This window comes from Lonchura striata, chromosome 24 (genome assembly GCF_050655825.1).
Source record: "Lonchura striata isolate lonStrDom1 chromosome 24, ASM5065582v1, whole genome shotgun sequence".
Lineage (NCBI taxonomy): Eukaryota > Metazoa > Chordata > Aves > Passeriformes > Estrildidae > Lonchura > Lonchura striata.
The window spans coordinates 814,958-832,047 of record NC_140726.1 but is presented as its reverse complement, the minus strand read 5'-3'; the positions used below and the strand labels follow the sequence as shown (position 1 = coordinate 832,047).

Here is a 17,090-nt window from a genome sequence, read left to right as displayed (position 1 = left end):
GAGATTTTTGTGCTCATGTTCATGACTGCACAGGTCCAAGGGAAGGCAAAGCTTGTCCTTTAACCCTTTTCCCCTTGTGCAAAGAGCCTGTCACAGACTATAAAGACTGCAGCCTGAATTTTATTGCTTTTTGACTCTGCTATAACAAGTAGCTTTCCTTGAATGCCAGCTTTCCTGTTTATCCACTGCTGAGCTGGTTTATTTTGCAGGGCTGGATACTGGGAGGTGCAAACAGAGATGGGCATGATGAGAATGAAGCAGCAGAGCTGCATCTCCATAAACCCATCTCATAAATTCCTGACTGGGTCTCATGAGCGTAACCACTGAACATGTGGAACATTTTGTATATATCTTTTTTTATTCCAAGGCAGAATAGTTTTTCCAAACATCACAAATTCCTCTGGCTGCTGTGGGGAGACACAAACCATTCTGCAGATGCCACTTGCTAATGGCAGAGACCCCCTCCCCGCCGTGAGGAAGGGGACAAACCAAGTTAATAGGATTGCTGCAGGACAGGGAGGGCTTAATTGAAGAGCGAAAAGGCCTTGTGTGATGCTCTGAATTATTTCTGGTCTTGTGTGAATTCTCTTAGGAAACAGCCCAAGCATCATTATTCCCATTAAACAGCCACGGGAGGGCAGCAGCTGCTGTTGAACTAGGAACAGATCCAAGCTGGATGCAGTCATCTTCCTCCTTCCCACCCTCGAAAGCCAGAGGTTTTTTTCAATTCCAGGGCACAATGAAAGCACAGGGCACAAATGAAAGCTGACTTTGGTTCTAAAAGCACTCTTTGCTTTTGGAATTGGGATGGGGTTTATCACAGCCCTTAATCGAGTTGCTGTCTCCTTTCCCTCCTCCTTTCTTTGTCTCCTGTCACTGTATGGCAACAAAACACCTTTTCCCTCCACAGCACCCAGTGTCTGGAATAGTTTCTGTTTGCCTCATTAACTCCCTGCTCCCACAAACATCCCAGGACTGTCAGCAAAGCACTCACTAATTTGTTTTTCAGCTCTGGAGCACATTCTTTTCCAAGGTATGAAGGTCAGGAAAGGAAGAGAGATCCAGCATGTGATTAAGTTTGGGTTCATTTCTGCATGACAATTAATGATTTTCATTTCAACTAAAAACAGTTTCTAAATAGTTTAGGCACCCAAACAAGGTATGAAGGTGTCTGGATCAGTGGTGCAGAGATGGCTTATTATATAGAGGTGCAACCTTAAGCCATCCTCACAATTATTTCTTGAGTGATGGATATTTTAGGACAGTCCTAGATGGAGACTTGCTTTTAATATAAAATTAATATCAAACAGTTGTTCTGGATGATGTTTTTCAGCGTATAATATTTGTACTTGATGATCTTGGAAGCTTTCTCCAACCTAAACCAATCTATGATTCTATACATTGAGTTAAAGTGTCTCTGTGCTGGACCCATCAGCCATGCAGCTGGAGTGGGCTGGGAGAATGTTTGTATCCATATCCACATTGAGTTTAAAAAGAGCAGGATCCCTAGGTGGTGTATCAGGAATGTTGTTTTCTTGTGTAACTGTAGTCTGATGTTTGATATTGTCACTCAAGTGTCCTGCTCATCCATGGCCAGAAGGAACTGCTGATCCTGCCCTTCTTTTACAAAGGAACCCAGACAACACCCCCAGAGCAGCTAAAGGTCCTGGCAGCATTTTCTTCCTGTAGCTGGAAATACAAACCCTTCATCAGCAGCCAGCACAGCCCATCCACGAGCCACTCATTCCTGGGACAGAGATAGGATCTCCTGCTGCCACCTGCACAACCACTTTTACGTGAGGCTGAAATTAAGTGTAGCAGCAGAACAAGCCCCGCCTCTGCTTTTGCCACCTGTTGCCTGTTTATGAAAGGCGGTGTTATCATTCGTCATAATAATAATACTTTGCACTTCCCAAACAACCATCCATCTGCAGCACTCGAGCTGCTGGCAAACCTTTAATTAGATTTTGCCTCCCACCACCCCCAGGAAGGAGACAAACATTATTACATTTTTTCATTAGCACTGAGGCTGATGATGAACCTTCAGGGAGATGTTGCAGTTAGAGCTAAGAGAAAAAGAAAAAACAAAAATACAAAATCAAATTCAATTCAGGGTTTAGCTTGAGGAGCTGGAGGGAGTCAGAGGGGTATATTCCTAAAGAACTGAAATGGAATCACATCCATTTGTGGCCGCAGTAATTTTACCATGCATGGAGTTTCAGTGACCTGCTGGGGGATTTTGAGGGATTTGCTGTCTTTTCTCCCAACCACCTGTCAGAGTTAAATCCTCATTTTTCTCATGGGGATGGTTTAAAAGAAACCTTCTTTTCTCAACTATTTAAGGCATTGAAAACTTCCTTCACTGTCTGTAACTTAACTTGCCCTTTTCATAGAGACTTTCTCTCTGGTCTTTACTCTTTACTGGCCCTTTATGGAAAAAGGCACATTGATCCTCTGTATAGATACTTTCCAGCTGGGCCTTGTTCCTCCCATCAACTCTCCAGCTGCTGCACTCCCACTTCATCTTTCCCCACTTTCTCCAAGGGCTTGACTCTTACTGCTTGGGAAGCAGCTTCTTGCCCTTTGGGGTAGGGGTCTGTAGAGGTAGGTGATTGCATGAAGGAAAACTGAGCTGAAAGAGGTCCCCTTCAGCAGGTGGTGCTGCTGCAAAAATGGTATCTTTTCATCCTGCATTATTTTCAGGGGTAGGTCTGTGAGGAAGAATTCCCATGAGGGTTGTATTCCTCCCTATGCTTGGATTTAATGATGTAACAAGTTCCTAAGCTTAAGCTTGGGTGAAACTGCATTTGTGGAATCCCCTTTGCTACTGTGAGCTTCCCAGGACCCTTTTGCAGGTGTACTAATCCCTGTTCCATTCATCCTTCTTCTCAGGCACCATTGGAACTGAGCAGTGATGGGTGTATGGCACAGCCTAGCCTCTTGTTTTCCTTCCTTCCTCCCACTTGATATGATGATAATGGGAATAAAAGGCTCCTGGCTATGGCTTGGTGGCTTTTCTGGCTGTGCTGGACCACAGCCCTTCACCCTGGGGAGGCTGCTTTGCTTCTGCACTGCTCCAGCCTTGGGTTTCTGTGGGTCGCTGGCTTTGGGCAGGGCTGATCCTACAAGCTTGTTTGGGGTGGTTTGGCAACATGAGTGAGAGAAACAGACAACTTCCTAGGAGAACTGCTGGCTTGAGAATGTGGCTGTGCCTGGGTCAGGGGCTTGGGCAGGGCTCTGAGGTGATGTTGGATGTTTCTGCACCATCACCTCAATGTTGTGGAAGGACATGAGGACACTCGGGGGGCCTGAGGTATTTATTTGCTTGAAGCACTTGCACTGCTTATCTCTGCAGCCATCAGCAGGATGGGCAGCAGCTTCGAGGTGGCCTGTGTCTGTGGTTGCTTGGTGAAGGGCAGTGTTGTATTAAAGAGGAAAAGGAGTGGAAACGGGCTGCTGTGTCCTTCCTGCCCATCTTTTGAGGGAGAGAGGGCCATGGCCCCCATTTCTTAGTTGCTGTGGGCTGGGAGGTGAAGTTCACAAAGGCTCTGCTCTGGTTTGTGAGCTCCTGGCCCAAAATCTCCTGTCCTCAGGCAACTTTTATAAGATTGGATCTCCTAAAAGGGTTGCCATGTCTCTGGCAGCCTAGTTCGCAGACTTCCAGCAGAGCTCTGTCAGACCTTGCTGCTGCCTTCTCTCTGCTTGGCTCTTTCCCCAGTCATCGCCAGCCCCATCCTAATGACTGAATACACATGGTTGCCATGTGAACAGGAATTGGCTGCTTATTTGGATTTTTGTGGCAAACTCCAGGAGAGTTGTTGGCTGTTTTTTTTAATAGCAGACAGGAGGTGGCCCAGGTTGTGAAAGGTGGTTGACTCAGGGTGCTTTGAACTGGCCCACAGGATGTTCAGCTCCAAACATCCTGTCTGAGGGGCACCTCCCCATGGTGGCTTCTCCCTTTATCTGCCTCTTCTGAGTAATAACCTTGCTGACACATCTGGAGAGGGAGAAGGACAGGCAGGAGTCACAGGTAAGCTCTTCCATCTGTACATTAGTGAGCAGCTGTGCCATGGGATGGACATGGCTGCTGGAACTTGGAAAGAAGGAGCATGGGGAGAACATCCATGAGAGACAAGGGTTCAGTGTGATGACAGCTGTGGGTGAGGCTGGTGGAAGTGGTGCTGATGGTGCCAGAAATTTCTGGCTTTAGCCATTTTTAGAGGGATCATTGTGTTTTGGAGCTGTGTGATAGCAGAGGATGGAAGTTGTTCAGCCTGAAGATCAGAAGGGTCAGGGGAGCCCTGAGAGCTCTTTCCGGTGCCTAGAGAGGCCCCAAGAGAGTTGGAGAGGGACTCCTGGAGTGTCAGGACAAGGGGAATGGCTTCTCACTGCCAGAGGACAGGGATGGATAGGATATTAGGAGGAAATCCTACCCTGTGAGGGTGTGGAGGCCCTGGCACAGGGTGCCCAGAGAAGCTGTGGTTGCTCCATCCCTGAAAGTGTCCAAGGATGGAGGAAGAATTGGAAAGAAAAGACCCTCCCAAATGTCTGTGGCCAGGTGCTGAACTTGTCCTCTGCACACAACCTGGCTGTCCTGGAATGCTGATGGGTGCTTGTAGAGAATGCTGGCATATGCAGAGGGACAGCAGCAATCCCCTCCACTAGAGCAGGTGGGGTCAAAAGCATGGATGGTGATGGATCTGGAGCTGCAATGGCCCCGGGGGAGAGCCTGGAAGTTGGGCAGGAATGCTGTCCTTCCCAAACCAAACCTGAGGAGGCTGTGAGCAGTCAGGCACAGCTCTGGAAGGACAGCAGGCAGCTCCTGGGGGCGACTGAGCAGGAGCATCACAGCCTGGAAGCTGTGAAGGGAGAGGGGCAGCTCAGGTAATAACTTCTGTCTGCAGCCATATTTCAAGTGCTCTGACAGAGCAGCTCCCAGGAGGAATAAATAATCTGATGTCTCTGCTCTTTCCTGGCTGCCACTTCCTTGGAGCTAAATGAGCTTTTATGTGCATTTGGCCTCCAAAGCTGGAGTGGGGAAATCCAGTGTGTCAGGGGTGTTGGGGTTGGGCTTGTTGGGCTGGTCGAGGGGCTTTGTGAATGTGGGGGTTGTTTTTCTGTGTTTCAAATATATGAGCTGTGCATGCAAGTGGACTGTTGCTTGGAAACGTCTGGTTTTGCTGCAGAATAGTGGCTGTTATATGAAAGGAGGTGGGATTTTTTTTTTTTTTTGGTGAGTAAGTGAGTTACATGAAAACTTCTGCTTGTCTGATGGTGGTTTGGGACATCTCTGCTACAGGACATGGCTGGATTCTTGGAAGTGTTAAAAGTGTTCAAGGCCAGGTTGGAAGGGGTTTGGAGCAACCTGGTCCAGTGGAACAAGTCCCTGCCCATGGCAGGGAGTTGTAAAGAGATGAACTCTAAGATCCTTTCCAGCCCAAACCATTCTGGGATCTATAGTGACTCTTGAAGGGCTGTCTTCAGTTGCTGGGAAGCAAGGGAGATTTGTGACAACTCCCCAAATCCTTGCTGGCTTGGACTGCAGAGGGGTTGCAAAGCAAGGGGGTCCTTGGTGCTGCAAGGAAGAGCGAGGCTGCTCTGCTGGGGAGAGGATGGACAGGGTAGGAGATTCCAGGGACAGCTCTGAAACAGCAGGCTGGGTCTGCTGGTAAAACAGGGCAAGGGGGACATGGCAGATGGATATGGGGTGACAGATCCCCAGGTTTACCCTGGATGCTGGTGTGGATTCGAGCAGCCTCTGGGGCTGCAGGTGCAACACATTTGTCACTTCTGGATTCTGGGATGTCTCTGCTCTCCTTCTCCATTTCATCCTGCCACATTAACGTTCCTGACATGTCTCTCAATCAGGGTGTGCTCCAACTTCAGGCTGTTGCCCTTGCAGTCACAAGTAGGACAATGGTAAATGTTGGTTATGTATCATACAGTTGTACTATGCTTAAATGTGCTTTATTGTTAGCCACTTCAGATGTAGATGTCTGTGCAGGGGAGATAAATGTCCTGGCTGGGGTGCCCAGGGTATGTATAATCAAAAAAGATGTGGATTCTCACCCTAATGTACGCACGCCAAATACAGCAGAGAGCCATCCCTGATCCCCAGCTCCTGGATGGGTCATTTCTCACCTACCTGAAAAGCTGTTTAGTAGTTTACATCCTGAAAGGAAACCTTAAGCATAGATTTGAGCCTTTCCCAGACTGTCTGTGTCCCAGAGATACAAAGGATGACAGTGGTTTCTACATTCCAATCCTTCGTTTGCCACACAGAGCTGAGCCAGTCTGACCCATGCCGGCTCTGCAACCATAACCTGACCTGGAAGATCTTGCAGAGCTCTCCCTCACCTCAGGCACTTGCCATGCCACATCCTATCCTTGTTTTGCAGTGACTAATTACTTTCTAGTGTGGGAGGACTCGGAGAACATGCTGGAGTTGTTCATTCAACCTTTGTGATTTGCTTTGGTATTTATAAACATAGTGAGGATGTGATCTGTGATGCAAGGGCAGGTCGGTGTGGAAGCTTTGGGATGAGTAATGCCTTCCTCTGTGCTCATCCAAGCTGCAGAAAAAGACCGGAAAGCCCATGAGGAGGAGAAAAATTACTCCTCCTTAAGTGGTAGAAGCTTGCAGAGAGCAAGGAGCTCTAGAGGTCTTTCTGAAGACAACAAGACCATTCCCAGGTAAAACAATGCTAGAAACACTTAGATCATTATTTATTCCTTTCTGTGTTTGCTACACTGGGATTTTTCTAAGGAATTTTGTTATGGCTGAAAGACTTTGCAGGATAAAAATTTGCTGTGCCTTTGTTCCTCCCCATCCTACTTGGTTGGTACTCTGGCATCGATCTGACTTAGTCAAGGCTTTTTTTATACTTCTTCCTATGGAGAGGAAATCTCTTGTGTCAAATCACCACTTGTGTGCCACACAAAGGTTGTGTAGAATATGCATAAGGCTCTTTTTCCAAATGTTAATGGTTTCTGGGTTGCCTCCTCCTGCACAGCCCAGAAAAGCCTTCACTAGCTGAAGCTCCTAATCCAGCACTGGACACACACCCTGGTAATTGCCTAGTTTGGAGCAAGTTTATGATCTATGGAAATAATTGTCATGTTGCTTTTTATGGGTAAAAACTTTGTTGTGCTTCCTCTTCTAATAGCTGTTATACTTTCTTGGGCACTACTGTATTGTTTTCTGGCATGAAGTTCAGATTATTTTATATGCAGCCACATAAATATGTATATACACAGTGCTGCACAGTGGCAGTTTCCCTGTGCTGATAGCCTATTTCTGTTTGTAATCCCTGTTTGCACCTGAGCCATGTACGCCTGCTCTGTCATGATGTGGATCCCTGGGGAATGCTGAGCAACCCAACAACTCCCTTGGGGATGCTTTCGGTTGGTCCTCAGACAATGTTTGTCCTTGCAGGTCCAGAGGATGAGCCCAATGCCAGCAACTTTTTTGGGCAGTGCCCTCCGAGGCACTTTCTTCTTTGCCTTTGGCCTGTGGTGGTCAGTGAGGTACCCCCTGAAGTACCTCAGGAGGAAAGGGGATGCTGAGGGCCAGCCAGGCCGTGGGCGCACAGAGGTCTTCGAAGGCGCAGTCAAAGCTTTCTTTGCTCTAGTAGGTAAGAGAGGGTGATGATGAGTCTGTGCCCCAATATCTACTAGCACAGCAGCAACTCCCCCACAACACTGGGCCTGTTTTAGTGAGAAACATCTGGTATGGGAGGGCTTAGGGACACGCTTGTGGCAGACCCTGGGATGAGGAGCTTGGTGGTGTTCTCCTGGGCAAACATCACTACAGGTCCACACCTGCAAAGGAACATTCCCTCAGGCTTGTCATTTCCCCATATATAAGGAAAAGTGACATTTTCTCTCTTTGTCCAGGGATATTGGTGGAGCAATTTGTGCCCACTGGTCCTCACCTGCATCTGTACAGCCCCAAGACACACAGCTGGACTGACCTCACCCACTGGCACTACTCCACCATCTACCTCTTCTTCCTTCTCTCTGGCATCACAGAGGTGGTCTCACACTCTCCACTCAAGCTGCCCCCTGGCTTGGACCGGCTCTCACTGTCCCTGGCTCTGCTTGTGGAAGGTGAATTGCACCTGGTGGTAGGGAAGGGCACAGAATAAGGAATTGTTGCAGTGTTCATGGGGTGTGACAGCTCCTGTGCAGTCTGGGGGCCACAAAGGCAGACCTGGAGGGTGCGTGGATGCATGATGACTTTGGCTTTGTGACAGCCACCCCCTCTCTTCTCCTCCTAAACATGGATCCAACCATAGCTGGATGCCACCGGGGAGGCTTGAGGGATCTGTGCTTCTCCTGATGGCCAACAGCTCTCTCACTCTGAAAGTACAAAAAGGTGTCATCCCCCCAGCTTGGTTGGATGCAGAGGGACAGGTCCTGATTCAAAGTTCCCCACCATCTTTTGAGCTTCTCCTGCAGCCCTGGCTGGGACACAGGAATTCCCCCAGGTAAAGGGGCTCAGAGGCCTCCCCAGGTACAGGGGTTCCTCAGGAGCAGAGCTGAGCCAGTGCTGGGGCTGCCTGGTTATTGCAGAGGGAAGGCGGTGACAGCAGCTGGTGGGTCTCTGGTTCTTCCCTCCAAGGCAGATCATGGCAAGGCCTGAAGCCTACTAGTGAGTTTTCAGATGATTTTTAAGAGAACAATCCCAGAGTGTCCTTTGCTAACACAGAGTGGATCTTGGCAGGTTTGCTCTTCTGTTTCCGTGACTACAGTGGCGCTGTGCTGGACCAGCACGTCCACTCCCTGCTGACCATTGCTATCTTTGCTGGAGCCCTCTGTGCCCTCCTAGAGGTGTTCCTCCGAGACCATATCATCCTGGAAACCTTCAGGACCAGCTCCTTCCTTCTCCAGGGCTCTTGGCTATGGCAGGTCAGTGTGTATCCAGCGTTCTCCTCAGATCTTTGTGCCCAGGAAGGCGAGTGGAGTGGGGCTGCCGCTGTAGGTACATCTGTTTGGGTTAAATTTCTAGGCTGTTAAAATATCTTTGTAAATAAGAAGAGGAAATGAGGCTCAGTGCCAGAGCTGCCATCATGAAATGCATGTTGCAGCATGGACAGAGCTGGAAATAAATGGAAAACGGAAATCGGAGCCCACAAGGAAGGGAAACTACAATAATGAATTTTTATTAATTTTATTAGATCTATTTTCTTCCTCTGTTTGTTCCAAGTAACTGGAAACATCTGGAAATCTCTCATGTAATCTCACAGCTTTTTGTCTAGGGGGAAATGCACAGACTGTCAGCGTCACCTTTTGGATGTCACCCTTTCCAAGATGCTGGGCTTGCACTGCAAGCCCTAAGGATTATCTGCAGAGAATCCATCTCCTCCTGACACCTTTGTGTCACCAGCTGGGGAAGCCAAAGGCAGTGTCCTAAGTGTTATTTGGGGTTACAGTGCCTCTAGTCCACAGTCAGCTGCAGCAGGTGGGCTAAAGTCAGGAGGAAAACAGGAGGGATGTGCTAAAGTCTGACTTCTCTTTCATCTGTGACCAGATTGGGTTTGTGTTGTCCCCTCCATGGGGAGGACCAGGCTGGGATCAGAGCGACTCCAGCAACCTCTTGTTCCTCACCATGTGTTTCTGCTGGCACTACATGGGCGCTTTGGCTGTTGTGGCCGCCAACGCTGCTGCATCCCGCTGGTATGACGGGGTCCTGGCACAGTGCATGGGCTGGGGTGGCCAAGAGCAATACCCAGACCCAACAGTGGGCTGGGAAATGCATGCACCAGTGTGTCATGGGATAAGGAGTGTGGGGATCCATGTGTATCCAAGCATGGCTTGGCTGGAAGGGGTGGATTCCATGCCACCACAGAGCAGCCTTCCCAAGCAGGGTGGGATGAGCCAGTGCCTTTCACTACCCACAAGTCCCTGACCATTGTCACTGTCTCTCCTGCAGCTGCAATGAGTCCTGCCAGCTAAAATTTGGAGACATCGACGTGGAGTTGGACTGTGGCTTGTGCCTCCACAGAGGGAAGAAGAGCTCCAGTGGCGCCTTGCTGCCAGAGAGCAGCTCAGATGACAAATGAGGCTGTGGTGGGCATGGAAATCTCTTCCCTGATGGTTTAGAGCTCTTGAGATGAGGTTTTTAATTAGTCTTGATAAACTACAGTGGCACTTGACAGTGGAGCATTAGAAGTAGAAGGCAGGACCCTGAGGCAGAGCGTGACAGAACATGCCAAGTCTTTCCTTGTGCATCCCTTTGGTAGCCACAAGTTCTTAATTCTCTGAGCTGCAGCTCAGGCTGCAGACTGCAGGACTAGTTTTCTGTTGGAGTCCAACTGGAGTGACAAATCTGATTGTTTTTCTAACGTTTTCCTTTCTGCTTCCTCAGAAGGGAGCCAAGCCAGCATTCAAAGCTCCTGGTGGCTGTCATCCTGGTCTTCATTGAGAGGGTTTTGTACAAAGCTGAATGTACAGACTATCTGTGATCACCAATAAAGTGCTTTAACACATCTCCTCCATGGATCTCTTGAACACCATGCTGCAGGCTAAGGCAATGTTGGCTTCAAAATGGTTTGGGCAGTGGATGAAATATCTGAGGGGTGGGACTGTGTATGATTTAATGTGGATAAATCTGCCCAGGAAAGGATGGGTGGCCAGTGGATGGAAAGGATGGAGGGTAGCTGCTCTCTTGCTTGTTTATCATCAGAAGCTGAGTTAGGCATATGAGCCAAGAGTTTGTGTTCCTGAGAGATGGGATGTTTGCTGGGCAGGGGGCTTGGCTGAGAAACCTTTGAAGCAAAATGATGGTTTCAGCTGGCTGGGGGTGGGGAGTATGGATGTTCTTGAGAATCTCTGAAACCCTGCAGTGATTTCAATTTTTCTCCAACACCTTTATTCCCTCCTTGGAGCTGGTCACTTCCAAACAAAACCTTCCAGTTAGGGGTGTCTGTCTTGCTGTTGGAGTCTCCTTTTGTTTGCAGCAGAACAATGTGAGCAGATCCTTCCTGTGGGGAGATGGAGAACAAAATCGAATTTAAAAGATAGCATTAGGAGGATTAGTGAAAGAACATCACTAATCATCATCCAAAAGGTCATCATCAGCATCTAAAATGTTTGTGCCATGCCCTTGGCTGAGGGCTGGGCTGGGTGAACAAGGGAGCACCAGCAGCACTGATTTTATTGTCTTCCAACACGTTTACTATATTTCCCTAAGAAATGCAAGAGCCAGTTTAGTCTGAACAAATCCCTGATGTGCTGCGCAGGCTGGGAGGAAAGAAAAATTCCTCCTACCTCAGACCAATTGCAATTCCCAGCCTAATGGGAGCTCTCTGGAAGAGTGAGTACTGCCTATTTAATTTTTTTTATTTTGAATTTTATTTTTATTTTTTGTTTTTTGGGTTTTTTTTTATTTTTTTGGTTTTTTGGGGGTTTTTTGGTAGTGTTTTGAGTTTTTTTGTATGTTTGTTTTTTTAATTTTATTTTATTCTTGTATTTTCTCCTTTTGGAGCAGGGCTGGAAGAAGACCAATGCTTTGTGTCCAGAAAAAAGCCTCGAGGAGCAGAGAAAACCAAGTAAGTGCAGTATTTTGGGCTCCCACATTTGGCAAGCACACACAGAGGATGAAGCAGGCTGCCCTCCTGAGCAATGGTTTTGCCAGGACCTGGCTGCCTTTAAGTCGGGCTGATGTGGCTCTCCAGTACTGGAGTGAGCGCTTGCATTGTGCTCCATGGAGGTGATGTACTCCCATTGTTAATAATCCTCCTGGGACTAGAAGTGAGGTAATTTTGTCAAGTTGTTATAGACTGGCTGCCACTAATGGGAAGCTCAGTGCAGTGGTTACACCCTGGTATATACTGAGCTTGGATTGAAAAGAAGGGGATAAACAATCTCTTTCCCCTTTGATCAACTGATGTTACTTTTTTTCTGTATTTTTCCCTGCCCAAATGTTATCTTTGCAGTGCTGAATCTCTTACTGAGGGTTTTGCTGCATAAAATGTTGGGTTTTTTTGGTGATGTTCCTTCTTTCTTTGAATACCTGTAAGTAAGAGCAAATAGTAACCATCATGCTGTGTGTTTGACAGGTTCAGTGGGATCATGCTCCAAGCCCAAGAAGGTTTCTTTGAGCAGGCACCCAAAATTACCTGTTGCCATGTTAGGAGATAGAGTTGCCCCATATTTGATACATGACTAATGTTCTTCATGTCAATAAAGTAGAAAGAAGACCTGAGGTTGTTGAGGCTGTGGCTGTGTTTGTTACAGTTCCCAGCTAGCCTGGGTATGGGACTGATATTTCTTGTAACATCTTCTCTCCCAGTGAAGCCTGAAGTGAGTAAAACTAATAATTGAGTAGAGAGTCAACCCATGGCAGGGGTTAGAATGAGAGTTCTTTAAAATCCCTTTCAACCCAAACCATTCTGGGATTCCATGACTAGACAAGATGCAAGTGATCAGTAAAGACCCCACTGTCCACCCAAAAGTGTTGATGGTCATGTGCTGTGGACATAGGTGACCCTGAAATAGGTGGGAGGTAGACACATGTTTCATTGCAGTCCCTGCCTCTCCGAGGCAGGTTAGGATATGTGACTGCAGGAGTTCAATTACAGGTGACCTCGTTATTTATCATACACAGACCTGACAGATGCTGCTCCTGTTATTTTGTCACAAAACATTCAATTCCTTGTGTAGCTCCTGGTCTGTCTGCACTGTTAGTCCCCAGAGAGATGCAGAGATGTGGATGATTTTCTTTGTCCATGGCCTGTGATCTGTGATTCCCTGAAAAATACCTTGGCCAGAAAGCGATGCTGTGTCTCTTTGTTGTTTCACACATTGTTAAGCTTTAAATGATGCTGCTCAAGTCAGGATTTAAGGTAATTCTTACCTGTATTTTACCTTCACACAGAAACACTAAGACTGGTGGTTTTGATGACAAATATTCCCTGCTGCACAGTTAAATTTGAAGAATTGATTGAGGTATCCAGAACAGACGTGCTGAAGTGTTGGAAGGAACCTTTGCACTTCCAGATTGAATTCACAAGTTTTCTCACAGCAAGGGTTAGAAGAATGTAATGGTAAGTTTCCCATTTCCACAAATCCTCTGCTGCTGGTATATATCAGGAACAGGCTTTTACACTGGAGGAACTGGACACAGAAGCCTTTGGAGGATGGCTGGGTGTAATTTGGGTATCCTCTTGCCTCAGCCAGAGGGAAGAGACACTTCTTGAGATCATATGGAAAAGTGCTGCTGGACAAGCTGAGGTGCTTTACAAACCCCCAGTACTAAGATCTGTATGCAAAACCTTTTATTGTCGTTGCTGAGAGATTTGCTGGAGATTCATGGTTTTAAAAAGAGTTGAAATTAGTACTTTAAGCACCACTAAAATCTATTGTTTCAGCTTAATTATTAAACTTAGCTTCCAAACTTAATACAACTGCTGTTCAGAGGACAATCAGATTTTCTAGGTCACTCATCTCTTCCAGAACTTAAAATTTTCCATTACTTTTTAAATTTTTTTTTTTTTTTAAATCTTGATGTGTTTCTTGCCTATTAACTCAAGCAATTTAAGAAACAACAGTCAGCAGTACATGGTTATTTTTCTCTGAGGATACACAGCCTGGATCTCATCCAAGGTTGTGGTGAGGCTGCACCTTAAATAGTGTACTCAGGTTTGGGTCCCTCCCTACAAGGAAGACATTGTGGTGCTGGAGACTGTCCAGAGAAGGGAACAGAACTGAAGAAGTGCTGCCAAGTAGGGGGAAGTTTTCCAGCTCTGGCTGGAGTAGTTTTCATGGGAGGCTGGAGGTTCTTGAATGTGCCTGGGTGGTGATCATGAAGTGTTAGGTGGAGAAGAGGCTGGTCCTGCTTCAAGGATGGTCTGGGTTCCAGCAAGAGTTACACAGTGTAACAGGGGGGATAAACTCAATGTAATTGTAAATGTGTTTCCACTGTACTTCGTGAAACTTCAGACCAGCAAACAGTTTGATAAATGTGTGTGTATAATGAGATGCTCAAATATAATGAATCTTAAGAGTTTGAGTGGCCTTATTGAAAAATATACAGTTTCCTCTGGGTGTAACATCTGTGAAGTCTCATAGTGCTCACATCCCTCACCTCTGTCCTGACATGTTTATGAATTCCTGGGAGGTGTTTTTTTTCCCAGCACTGCTTTGAAAACAGATACCAGTAACTGTGTTTTGTGGTGGGAAATAAAATTTAAAAATCCAGGTGTGCCAATGTGTTTCACAAAAAAAAAAAAAAATGCCCTGTTTATTAACTTTAATAATATTTATTTTCCCTGCAGGCTATGGGGAGTTTTATACATTGTGTGAGTACTGAGGCTGGTGGTAGGATGCCTCATTGTGCCCCATTTCTGCTGGTTCTGTGAGGTGTTTTGAATTCACTAGGAGCATCCTTTCCAGCACAGTGGAATCTGGTGAGGAGGTTATTATACATCCTACCGATTTCCAGAAAGCAATGTGGAAACACCTTTGGTGCAACTATTTAAATCTGGTGAACCTTTTGTCCTCAGGACACCTCAGAAAACCTGAGCTCTTCTTTGGAGTCTCCAACTTCAACAGCAGCCAGGCTCCTCGCCTCAGTTTAAAGTTGTATGTAAAGATAAAGAAAGGTTTTTCTAATGCTGAGTATCATTATCCAATACTTTCCTCTGGTTTGATTGTGTGTGCTGGGTAGAGATACCCACATATGCTGATATTGTGGTGGGGGCATGAGTTACCTGGATTAAAAAATGAGTTACCATGGATTTGAGCCATAAGCTGCCAGCAGTACTTGGAAACCTAGCTGAAGCCATCAATAGTACAGCAAAACCTGGAAAAACTGCTCTCCAGAGCTGATACTGGGATTCTGAAAGAACAGCAGTTGCCTCTTGTTCACCTTCCTATACTGGTTAGTTCAACTGGCCCTTGTTTCTCAGGGTTATGCTGCTGGAAAATAAAGAATGTAGTTCTCTCACTGATGTGTGAGTGTAGTAGAGAGGTGTTACTTGAATCTATAAAATAACATAATTTTTACTTGATTTGCAGAATATTTGTGATTCATCTGTTCTGCTGACCTGATGTGTTTCCCTACAATGTGTTACCAGTGCTCCATCAGTTGCTCCATCACCTGCTGAGTGTTGCCATGCCATGAAAGGGTGGAAAAAATGTCCTTTCTTGCTGGGGTTTAGGTGGTTCCTTTTTTCCCCTGTGGGCTGCTGGCATCTGATGAACATGGTGCAGCTCTTGTTTCCTCCTTTGTTTCTTCCTCACTGGGAGACTATTGTCACAATGGACAAAACCTACCTAATTCTGCGATTTATCAGAATAAAAATTCTACCTGGCCAAGCTGTCGTACAGCTCCTGTGAGGGCTGGATCTTAACTATACCTTGGGCCCCAGCAGTGTCACAGAAAGGAGAAATTTTTTTATTCATAAACTATATCAGTTTCACATTTATTTGTACTGAAATTCAAAGTATTTGTTTTAGATTGTGTAATGTTCTACAAAGGGCCAGGAGTTTGTTTGGCTTTAAAAAGAGTTTTAGTTGGGTTTAAAAGAGGAGGTTTGGGTGTTAAAAGAGGGGGTTTGGGGTTTAAAAGAGAGAGTTTTGTAGGTTTTGTTATAAATGAGAATTTACTCAGCCAGATTAAAAATAAAAATCATTTTATTTGCAGTCAAATTCTATCTAGCCAGCCACACGGAAAGGACAGAGCCGAGCCCAGGGTCGGCCCTGGGTGTGCAACAAGGAGTCAGCCTCAGCAGAGGTTTTCTCCTATGCCCACACACCTCCATCCTGGCCCAAATGGTTTTTATAGGGAAAATTCCGCCTGAGGCCAAGATTTCAGCAGTTAGTCTTTTCTTCTATTCAGAGTCTATAGGTTAATAAGATTTTCTTTTTTTGGTGATGAGGAGAAATAATTCAATGTCTGGAGTAGTTGAATTCTTGATGAAAGTTTACGGGAAGGCTGTATTCACATGGATCTGTCTGAGGATTTCCATGATATCCATCTTGGACGATCAGCACCGATGATCGTGATGATCAACACCTGGAGCCCAGCCATGGCCCATCTCCTGGCCAAGCCACATCCTTTTACTTGTAAATCAGTTTCCAATATACATCCAGTCTCGCCTGCAAGGGGGGGTGGGGGGGAACTAATACGACGGGCATGATTTAACAAGTATCCAATATTACATATTTCATACAAGGAATGGTGCAAATTATATTTATTACACATAACAGTTTGAATAGTTTTTGTATTGTGTTGTGGTTCTCCTTTAACCTAATGTTGTATCAAACATTTTTGTTACGGAAGCCTTTGGAAGGTGGGAGCAGAAAAGAGGAGTTGGCCAAAATCCTTGTCTTTCCTAGGGATCCAATAAAGAATGGAAGATGCACAGCTGCTGGTTTTAATTACAGACTGAAGGAAACCTAAGTTACTGTGTACATATCTATGTACAGTTTAAGTTTCCTGATGTTCTGTAGCAAATTCCAAGTAAAATTTGGATTTAAATGGCAAAATAACTGGAGATGCATTCCCAGCTTAACTCTTGGACTCAAAGCTGTAGAGTTTAATTAACCAATTGACTGATTATCATGTGAGGACATGGATTCCTTGGCTGAGCTTCTGTAGAAGGCAGTTTTGCCGCTGCGGCCTAGCGGCAGGAGAAGGGAGCGGCGCTGGCTGACAGTGTCAGGGCTGCAAGCAAAGGCAAGCCAAAAGGCCTCAAGTGGCAAAAACGGCGGCCCTAATGATAGTAAAAGGTTTTTAAATCATGGGGATTTAGGGTTAAAAGGAAAATTAAGCTTAGTAGGCCCTGAAAAGAAAAGTAAATACCCTAGGTATATGAAGACCTTGTACCTTGCTATAACTGCACCTGTGTAGCTAGTATGTGATAAATTATATAATTGTTAGATGTGATGATTGTTTAGTAATTAAATATAATTACTGTTTAATCGTAAGAATAATCATAAGAAACTGTGGTCAGGGGCCTAAGAAAGATCACAAGAAACTCATGTCAATGTATACAATAGAACAATATAAGTTTAATAATTAATATGTAAGCTATATAATGATAGAATATAAAATATGTTCAGCTCGAAAGCCATGTCAGAGT

The 17,090-nt window shown here is 45.9% G+C and overlaps 1 protein-coding gene across 3 annotated transcripts; it reads left to right on the top strand.

Moving 5' to 3' along the window:
* The first annotated feature begins 51 nt into the window (after positions 1-51).
* Positions 52-10,512, top strand: LOC110470988 (transmembrane protein 45B). 3 transcript variants are annotated; one of them, XM_085560086.1, is made up of 6 exons: positions 52-2,604; positions 7,436-7,634; positions 7,897-8,109; positions 8,726-8,910; positions 9,533-9,678; positions 9,935-10,512. In XM_085560086.1, the coding sequence occupies exons 2-6, from the start codon at positions 7,445-7,447 to the stop codon at positions 10,062-10,064; spliced, it is 864 nt and encodes a 287-aa protein (XP_085416212.1). In that variant the 5' UTR covers positions 52-2,604; positions 7,436-7,444; the 3' UTR covers positions 10,065-10,512. The 3 variants fall into 3 exon arrangements, with proteins under 3 accessions (XP_085416212.1, XP_077644186.1, XP_085416213.1); XM_077788060.2 differs by lacking the exon at positions 52-2,604 and adding an exon at positions 2,631-4,030; XM_085560087.1 differs by lacking the exon at positions 52-2,604 and adding an exon at positions 4,042-6,693.
* The last annotated feature ends 6,578 nt before the right edge of the window (positions 10,513-17,090 follow it).